Here is an 8,699-nt window from a genome sequence, read left to right as displayed (position 1 = left end):
ACTAAGAATCCGTGATTCTCCATTTGACTCCCGGCAGCTAATTGCGGAATCAATAGGATGCCGCCAGGAGCATCCCCGTTCGTTTTCCTTTTTAATCTCGCAATTAATTCGTCATTTATGGGCGGATCCGATTAACTGCGGCGCGACTCCAAAGTCTCCGAAGTAATCCGGAAGATAAGCTTTCCCTTAGCTACGGTATCGATCATTCTTTCGGTACTTGCCGTTAATACTGAATGGTGGGGAATGCAACAATTGGTGCTACTCATTTTAAATATCGTATATAATGACACCAATCGTATAGTAATACTAATCCTAATTTAATTAAAATGTTATTAGAGGAAAGAAGGGAGGAAGAGATGAAGGGAAAGAAAGGACAGAGAAGGACAGAGAGAGAGAGAGAGAGAGAGAGAGAGAGGAAGAGGGAGAGAAAGAGAGGAAAGAAAGAGAGAACACTTCTTTTTGTTTTCCAATTGAAAAAAATGCTGATTGCACATATAATTGGTTCAGTTTTGGGGAAAAATGCTGTAACACATAAAACCTGTAAAAAGTGATAACTGTAAAAATTGAACGCGGCAAATCATCTTGCAATACGATAATGCTCGGCCGTACTTCGCAAAAAGGAACGAAGGATACTATTTATTCGTCAAAATAATGGGAAATTCTCCGTCATGCGGATTATACCGCACTTATTGTTAGCCCTTTTAGATTATCACCTATTCTGATCACTACAACACTACCTAGCTGATATATGCTTTAAAAGCGTGAAAGAGGTGCAAAAATACATCGATTTCGATCGATTTCATCGACTCAAAATTGCCATCATTTTTTCGAGAGCGGATTCATCAATTACAAAGTTAGAAGAAAATTATCGAAAATGATGGCGAATATTTCGAAGATTAAAATATATTTCCTTTTTCTGTATATAAACGTTTAATTTCTTCAAAAAAGACACCGAATTAATTTATACACTTAATAATTAATATTTTCGATTTTTTCAGTAAAACTCATTACACATTAATCTAAAGAGTCAATCAGAATTCAAAAATATTTTATTAAAATATAATACAGTAATAATAAAGTGCTGTTATAAAAAAGCACATAGATACCAATAATTTTTCTTAACAAATGATATTTTATAGGAATATTTCGTGGCGAACAAATCAATGCGAGTAGTACCGGTGGCGATAGGTTTGATGGTTTCATATCTGTCAGCAGTAAGTTTACTTGGTGTGAGTTCCGAAAACTATATTCACGGTACACAATATGCTGTAATTATTTTTTCTTACGGCATCGCCACGCCATTCGTAGCCTATTTCTATTTACCAGTATTTTTCAAACTCAACGCCACAAGTGTTTTTGAGGTAAGAGTATGCTTAAAATTAATAGACTAAGACTAAGACTAATCCTGTCAAAAATTTTTATTATTATTTTAGAATATTGAGAATAGACTTGATCAGGATTATTTCAGTATAGCTTTCCGTTACAGTATCTGCAAAAACGTTTTGGCACAACCACCAGAGTAATAGCCAGCTTTGCCTTTCTACTCCAATTATTGCTCTACACTGGTGTCGTATTGTATGCACCCGCACTGGCTCTAGAAGCTACCACGGGTATTTCAATGAGTGTGAGCGTAATCAGTCTGGGCCTGGTCTGCACATTTTACTCGACTATCGGTGGTATCAAGGCAGTCCTCATCACCGATGTGTTTCAGAGCCTATTAATGCTGATCGCTGTTATCATGGTTATTGCCACTGCGGCTGTTGATACCGGCAGTCTCGCTCGGATCTGGCAAATTGCGCGTGAAGGATCGCGATTGGAATTTAACAAGTAATTATCTATTATAAAGTTTCATCAATTACCAGATTAGGTGCATTTTATATGAGGACATAATAAAATTGAAAGAGAGTTATATCTTAAAGATAATTAGAAATAATCGTTGAATTAAGCAAAATAAAGAATAAATAAAATAAGCATTAATTATGAAAGATAATTATCAATTTTTAAGATGATTCATTTATATTCAACTTTATTTACAATATGCAGCATTTCTCTAGATCCAACTGTACGACATACTTGGTGGAGTCTAACAATCGGTGGATTCTTCACTTATCTCTCTTTATACAGTGTTAATCAAGTTCAGGTCCAGAGAATGTTGACTCTCAGGTAAAATAATCTCGATTTAATTTCCAATTAAGTCAATCAAACTTAAGATTATTATTGTTTATCCATGTAAAACATAAAAATTTATTTAAATTCTTTTCTTTGCAGTATTCTTATATAATCACCAAATAAAATCAGCTGATTGAAATTTATAATCTAAATCTTTTGTATCTATTTCACAATTCTCCGTTTCAATAAATATCTCTATTTATCTTATATTAATTTCCTTAGAAATGTAAAAGCCGCCCAACATGCATTATGGTGGAGCTGGCCAATGGCGTCGATCATGTCGCTCACTCTAAGTTTCACTGGATTGGCGATATACGCAAAATATCATAACTGTGATCCCCTCAAGGAGGGTAAAATAAGTTCGTACGATCAATTGATGCCGCTGTACGTGATGGATATGCTGTCGAACTATCCCGGTGTACCTGGGCTCTTTATAGCAGGGATTTTCAGCGCTGGGCTCAGCACCATCTCAGCCACGGTTAATTCTCTCGCCGCTGTTATCCTCGAAGATTATATCAAGCCTCTCTGGCGTATAAGGTAAGAGTCGTAAAAGCGCGAAGATCGTAAAGACGCACATGCATGGTATAAAAGAGTCGTCCCGGAAAACAATCCGGTTCCAAGGTAGACTGAATACTTTAAGGCTCACACATAACAAAATGTACCTCGAGACCAGGAGATGCATGCAATCTCTATAATACGTGATATGTTACACAGAATAAATATGTGCGTGTGTATGCGCATGTAAATGCGTGTGTGGCTTTAAAATTATCGAATAATATAAAACAAAAGTTTTTTATTAAAAAATTTCTTACTTTTTTGTATTTTTCTCTTTTATTTTTTACTTCCCCTCTATCTTCCAATTATATCTTAGAATTCGAACAAGAAAATTAAAAATGCAACGCATTAGTATATAATTCATAACATGAGAAGCATTAAATTTTATAATAAATTCAAATCTGCTTTTTGTGTAACAATGAAGATTTCAATGAAAGTATATTTTGATATTTGTTTCTTCTTGATCACAAACTTTATTTTTTATTTCTAGCCACTTTACTTTGCCATTTTGTTAAAGATTGCCCTTGTAATTCAGTATGAGATTCACAAAGAATATCTTTCGTCTCCTTTCCTGCTTCCTCAGCCCTTCTCTCTTTCGATTCTTCGTTCACCATCGTTCATCTTCTAACATTCCGTTTTTTACATTTTTTCTCTCATATTCTTAAAAACAAACAATGTTGATTATAGAAAGAAGGAGTTATCTGCGACAACATCAATAATTATTAGTAAACTACTAGCTGTTGCGGTCGGAGGAGCTTGTCTAGCCGTTGCTTTTCTGGCACAATATCTTGGCGGATTATTGCAGGTATATATACCTTACTTTTACTGTTACATTGTATAAGAATACGATTTATCGTTGATGGATATGCGGTCCATTAAATCTTTTTCTCAGTTAACTGATGCGACACCCAAACATCCAGCTTTTTTATCAACTCTAGTTTTTGTATGTGTTCGGAAACAGTTGATTCGTCAATATTGAATTTCTCTGCAATCTCTCAAGTGATGATTTGCCGGCTCGCATCAATTAAAATCATGATTTGATCGACATCCGTAATGACTGGCCGACTGGAATGAGGAACCTCTTTAAGATCCGCTTCTTCTGCACGAAACTTCGCAAACCATTTCTGGCACATTTATTCGCTAACAGCATCTCTCCTCTCCGTAGAGACGGCGCATTTTTTCTGTAGTGTATCCCGTATTTTTAGTTTTACGTAAGTAAAAAGGCATTACACAGGAAAAACACGTCATTTCCTTTCATTTTCAAATTGCTGCTAAAACATTTCGTTCATTCGAACACCTTGTCGTACGTATACATTCTTGGCAGATTGTAACAAAGTTAGCGCATATTTGTAAGTAACATCTCTTGAGAAATTCGCAGTCTTTCCGGTCAATTTCCAATAATAATATGATAATAAGATACTCATTCATTTATTCACCACGCATGATCAATAGAAACACATAAAAAACTTGTGTTACCAAATCAAAAACCATTTATAACTCTAAAAAGTTTATATAAAATAAAATTTATAATTCTTTATGTATTATTTCTGTTTTCTTGCAGGCAGCTTTAACGATTTTCGGTGTAATCGGTGGACCTATGTTAGGTTTATATACACTCGGCATGTTCCTTCCATCGTGCAATCAGAGAGGCGCACTCACGGGCTTTATTCTTAGTCTCATGTTCTCCTTATGGATAGGATTCGGTCAACCAAAACCGCCGATTTCGGAACTGCACGTCTCAACCGATGGTTGCGAAACCAATAAAACTACTATTATGTGGTATTATGGGAGTGATAAGGAATTAGCTTACACAAATTCACAGTACGGATACCAATGAACAATTTGATCGTTTGATAATGTGAACCAGAATCTATTTTTATTTTTCGATTACAGAACCGAGGCAGATAAATCCTATTTCTACCTTTACCGAATCTCTTACATGTGGTATTGCCCATTGGGATTCATCTTTGCTATAGTCGCAGGATGTCTTGCCAGCTGGATCACAAGATGGATCTTTAAAGAAGACCAAACCGAAGTCGATCCCTTATTGTTGAGTCCAATTATGGCAAATCAAGTACAGAAAAGACGAAAAAAAATCGACGAATTTCATAATACAATAAGATTTAATAAAGATTAAAGTCGTAAATAAACTCATATTGTTAATTTTTCTTTTGCACACAAGTAAATCTTACGAACGGAAAAATATTAATATTTTTACTTCATAATCTATAAATAATTAATATGTATCATCTGTACAAAATAAATATGTTTGTACATGTTCTATTAACGAGAATGTAAATAATGGATATTTATTGTACATGTGAGAACTTGAGAAGAAAATTTAGAACTTTTAATATATAATGTAACTTAATTAACTTTTATGATTATGTAACTTTTAATATACATATATTTATTTTAATATCATCTATTTTTCATTTTCAAGATATACCTAGGCAAATCCTTGATCAAAAAACTAAAATGTATAAATGTTTATGTAATTTAATTTTATTCTTTAGCTATGTACGTCATATAAAACAATTTTATTCTAGTTTATTTCCAGTTTACTTTACCCATAAAATTATTTTCCTATTAATTACATTAAAAAATATATATATAATATCTTTTCTACGCGTGTGTGGATATATAACATTTCTTTGGTATCTTTTTTAAAAAATTTTTATGAAAACGTATAATATACAGTTAGTAATTATAAAGTTATTGTAAGAATTTTAAGAATTTGGCAATTTAAAGAACTGTACGTTGTACTTATATTTTCACATACATTTACGTGCAATTAAACTTTTGTTTCCCTAGATTGAACTACTTCGCACTGTAAGAGCGCGTGGTATGTCGCTATGCGATGTACAGACATAAACACTGCAGATCACGAGCTGTATGCTGTACACTTTACCGAAACGCAAATCACGATGGAATGCCGTCGGACTGGTGTGTGCGCGCGCCATACGGTGACATACAGAGTGAACGCAAGCAACGACCCGCGTCATGCAGATCTTACGTAAGGAAATAAGGTCCGAACGTACTGGCCGAAATAACCTATTTTGAAAACTGAAAATGGATTTGAAAATCTGTGCGATTTTTTTTACAGCAAATTATAATTAAACAATGCGTAAACGCGGCACATTTGTAGTAGAACTAGGTATTTCGTGTGTGTGAAGCTGGCGTATCATTTCACGGAAAATCAGTAATTATTGAGAGTTCTGGCTCCCTTTTTAATAATTCTAGAGTTCCTGATAGGTTAAACACATAGTTCTGGCCATTAAAGCGAAAAAATCGCATAGTGCAAAGTGAGACGCCAACTTTACGCAGCGTCTCACTTTGTCCTGCGACAGTTTCCGCCATAATTCCGACTAGATTTTAAAAGATCTACAGTTCTACACGAGTTCTAGAAAGAGTTCGAGCGAAAAAAATTTTTTTTCATCTTTTTATAATTATTAAAGCTAAAAAATGTTTAAGGGAATGACAACTGGTTAATTTCAGAGAGTTCTGTGCTTTATGAAATATTTCTCGTGTAGTTCTGAACATATTTAACCATTTTCCAAAGAGTTCTGAATGCAAACATTAACAATTATTTAATAAAAAATTTTAATCGTCCGAGAAAGACGTATCTACGGAGATATATGTGAGACGCTGGTCGATTTTCGAGAGTTCTGTGAAGACTAAAATATTTCTTGTGTAGTTCTGAACGTATTTAACAATATTCCAAAGAGTTTCGATGGCAAACATTAACAATTATTTAATAAAAAATTTTTATCGTCCGAAAAAGACGTATCTACGGAGATATATATGAGACGCTGGTCGATTTTTGAGTTCTGCTTATTCTAAAACAGTTCTCGTATAGTTCCGGACATGTACAATGCCTTTCCAAAGAGTTCTGATAGGAACAACGATTAGAAAATTTTTGAAAAATTATTTCACCCGAAGAGTGGACAGGCATTGTACATGTCCCGAACTATACGAGAACTGTTTTAGAATAAGCAGAACTCTCGAAAATCGACCAGCGTCTCACCCATATCTCTGTATATCCGTCTTTCTCGGACGATAAAAATTTTTTATTAAATAATTGTTAATGTTTGCCATCGAAACTCTTTGGAATATTGTTAAATACGTTCAGAACTACACGAGAAATATTTTAGTCTTCATAGAACTCTCGAAAATCGACCAGCGTCTCACATATATCTCCGTAGATACGTCTTTCTCGGACGATTAAAATTTTTTATTAAATAATTGTTAATGTTTGCGGTCAGAACTATTTGGAATACGCTTAAATACGTTCAGAACTACACGAGAAATATTTTAATATTCACAGAACTCTCGAAAATCGACCAGCGTCTCACATATATCTCCGTAGATACGTCTTTCTCGGACGATTAAAATTTTTTATTAAATAATTGTTAATGTTTGCGGTCAGAACTATTTGGAATACGCTTAAATACGTTCAGAACTACACGAGAAATATTTTAATATTCACAGAACTCTCGAAAATAGACCAGCGTCTCACATATATCTCCGTAGGTACGTCTTTCTCGGACGATAAAAATGTTTTATTAAATAATTGTTAATGTTTGCATTCAGAACTCTTTGGAAAATGGTTAAATATGTTCAGAACTACACGAGAAATATTTCATAAAGCACAGAACTCTCTGAAATTAACCAGTTGTCATTCCCTTAAACATTTTTTAGCTTTAATAATTATAAAAAGATGAAAAAAAAATTTTTTCGCTCGAACTCTTTCTAGAACTCGTGTAGAACTGTAGATCTTTTAAAATCTAGTCGGAATTATGGCGGAAACTGTCGCAGGACAAAGTGAGACGCTGCGTAAAGTTGGCGTCTCACTTTGCACTATGCGATTTTTTCGCTTTAATGGCCAGAACTATGTGTTTAACCTATCAGGAACTCTAGAATTATTAAAAAGGAAGCCAGAACTCTCAATAATTAATGATTTTCCGCGAAATGATACGCCAGCTTCACACACACAGGTATTTCGTTATAATTTTATGCGATTTAATGTCATCTATAATATTAAAGTCTAATTCTTACAAAAAGAAGTACTTATGATCTAATGTTAACATAGGTATAATAAGAAGTTTGTTCTTTTTCGCTGCACTTCTGAACTAGTGTAATAAGAGTGAAAGAAAGTATATTTGTTTCACTCTAACTTATTGCACTAGTTCAGAAGTGCAATAAAAAAGAACAAACCTAATAAATGAATATCTGGAAACGAAAAATCTAAAAACATCTGACTTTTTACTACTATTTGATTTGTAGGTTGAAAGATAAAATAATAATTGGTTTTTTTCAATACTTATAAAAAATAATACTTTACACATTTTTTATAATTTTTTCAATTTACATACTTATTATACATATCTTTTTTGTTTTCTCTAGAGGAGTATCAACTTAATATTAAATTAAGTCTTTATTAAAGCTAAATATCTTCTACAAGTTTAAGTACACTTTAAATTTTAACACTTATTTAGCAAAAATAACAAGAATCACGGAAAACTTATATTTAAAAAATTAAAACAAAACATACATGTATAAAATTATAAATAGATAAGAGATTAATTTCAAAATCTACTAATGTAACATTAAAAATAGACATTTTATATAGAATTAATGATGTCTTCAGACAAAAAATTCCAAAGCTATAATAATAAATGACATTTTTTAGATTTGTGTCCAATAAGCAGAGATAATAAATTCAATAATAAAAATTGCTACGATAGAATTAGAGAGGGAGAGGAAGAAAGATACGAAAGAAGAGAAAAGTCTAAAATTAACAGTTTTGAATCAATTTGAAATTTAAATCATAAGAGATGTGTGTATGTATGTGTGAGTGTGTAGCACTAATATCACGTAGACGATTCGTCAAATTTATTTCGTTTCTTTTCGAAAATGTTCGAAGATTTGACATATTTTCAAAACGTCCTGTTGTATAAATAAATCTAAATAAA

General features: G+C 32.9%; 1 protein-coding gene across 1 annotated transcript; it reads left to right on the top strand.

The window, feature by feature from the left end:
- Positions 1 to 1,057: 1,057 nt before the first annotated feature.
- On the top strand, positions 1,058 to 5,243 carry LOC113562372 (putative sodium-dependent multivitamin transporter). Its single transcript, XM_026971788.1, has 7 exons — positions 1,058 to 1,361; positions 1,487 to 1,827; positions 2,044 to 2,163; positions 2,392 to 2,706; positions 3,412 to 3,529; positions 4,286 to 4,545; positions 4,618 to 5,243. Exons 1-7 carry the CDS (start codon positions 1,164 to 1,166, stop codon positions 4,859 to 4,861), a joined length of 1,596 nt encoding a protein of 531 aa, XP_026827589.1. The 5' UTR covers positions 1,058 to 1,163; the 3' UTR covers positions 4,862 to 5,243.
- Positions 5,244 to 8,699: the final 3,456 nt, after the last annotated feature.

The sequence above is a fragment of the Ooceraea biroi genome, chromosome 1, assembly GCF_003672135.1.
Source record: "Ooceraea biroi isolate clonal line C1 chromosome 1, Obir_v5.4, whole genome shotgun sequence".
In the NCBI taxonomy this organism is placed as follows: Eukaryota; Metazoa; Arthropoda; class Insecta; order Hymenoptera; family Formicidae; genus Ooceraea; species Ooceraea biroi.
This window is presented reverse-complemented; position numbering and strand designations above follow the sequence as displayed.

Excerpts from the sequence above, each read along its gene's own strand:
- LOC113562372 (XM_026971788.1), top strand. The coding sequence starts at position 1,164 with ATGCGAGTAGTACCGGTGGCGATAGGTTTGATGGTTTCATATCTGTCA. Across the intron at positions 1,828-2,043 it reads TCGCGATTGGAATTTAACAA|CATTTCTCTAGATCCAACTG; the intron begins GTAATTATCTAT and ends TACAATATGCAG. Across the intron at positions 2,164-2,391 it reads CAGAGAATGTTGACTCTCAG|AAATGTAAAAGCCGCCCAAC; the intron begins GTAAAATAATCT and ends TAATTTCCTTAG.